The sequence below is a fragment of the Belonocnema kinseyi genome, chromosome 5 (assembly GCF_010883055.1).
Source record: "Belonocnema kinseyi isolate 2016_QV_RU_SX_M_011 chromosome 5, B_treatae_v1, whole genome shotgun sequence".
Taxonomy (NCBI): domain Eukaryota; kingdom Metazoa; phylum Arthropoda; class Insecta; order Hymenoptera; family Cynipidae; genus Belonocnema; species Belonocnema kinseyi.
In genome coordinates, this window is record NC_046661.1 from 79673085 (window position 1) to 79674085 (window position 1001).

Consider the following 1001-nt stretch of genomic DNA (forward strand, 5'->3'; position numbering starts at 1 on the left):
AAAAAATGATTATCCACTGTAAAGAAATCAAATTCAAAAACGAATAGTTATTTGAAAATATTTTTAACTTGCTACATCCCTTTCACTTCTTCTCATTCACCCTCTTCCAGGTTTTATCAGAGATGCTACCGGAAGTTACGTTCTTGGCATTGCTTTCATCAACTGCATGTCAGGCTTGACGATTTTGATGTGGATGGCGGAAATGTTCTTCGTATCACGTAAAAGAAAATCTCAGCCAAATCGATAGTTTATCAATTATTTTTAGAAAATGACATTAAAAAATAAATTTCAACTGTTTTTCTCTTTTCTTATTCGGGTTAACTCCCTAACTCTTTAACTTCTGAACTTCGGCACTCCTAAACTCTTCAACTCTTCAACTTATTAACCGCTTAGCTCAATAACTCCTTAAATCCTTGGCTTTTTAACGCCTGAAATCTTAAAGTCCTTTACTCCTTAAATTTAGAAACTGATATATCCATAACTCTATAACTCCCAGGTTCTAGATCATACTCCTAACTCGTAAGGTTTTTAAATTATTAAATCTTTTATTGATAAACTTTGTATTTCTTAAACTCCTTAATTCCAAAACTCTATAACTCCTAGCTCATAACTCGTATCTCCTTACCCCTAACTCCTAGTTCTCAACTCTTTAACTCTCTTTAACTGCTCCCCTCTATAACTTCATAACTCCTCAACTACTTAACTCATCTACTTCTAAATTTTCTAACTCTATAACTTTTCAATTCCGCAACTTCTAGCCTCTAACTCGCGCTGCTCACTACTTAACCCCTTAAATTATTAACTCCCTAACTCTTAAGCTCCCTGACACCTTAAATCCATAACTTTATAAATCCGCAACTGCTTAATTTTTAAACTACTAAATTCCTAAACTCCTTAACTCACATGTTCTAACTCTTACTGCTAACTCCTTAAGTTCTAAAATTATTAACTCTTTAGCTGATTAACTGATCAACTTTAGAACTCCTAGCTCCTAACTCCTA

General features: G+C 33.5%; 1 protein-coding gene across 4 annotated transcripts in view; it reads left to right on the forward strand.

Moving 5' to 3' along the window:
- Positions 1-297, forward strand: part of LOC117172579 — a 56164-nt gene extending 55867 nt beyond the window's left edge. For all 4 annotated transcript variants that reach the window (XM_033360651.1, XM_033360653.1, XM_033360652.1 and 1 more), the window contains one exon: positions 111-297. In XM_033360651.1, coding sequence (XP_033216542.1) covers positions 111-247 — 137 coding nt within the window. In that variant the 3' untranslated portion in view covers positions 248-297. The remainder of the gene's footprint in view (positions 1-110) is intronic.
- Positions 298-1001: the final 704 nt, after the last annotated feature.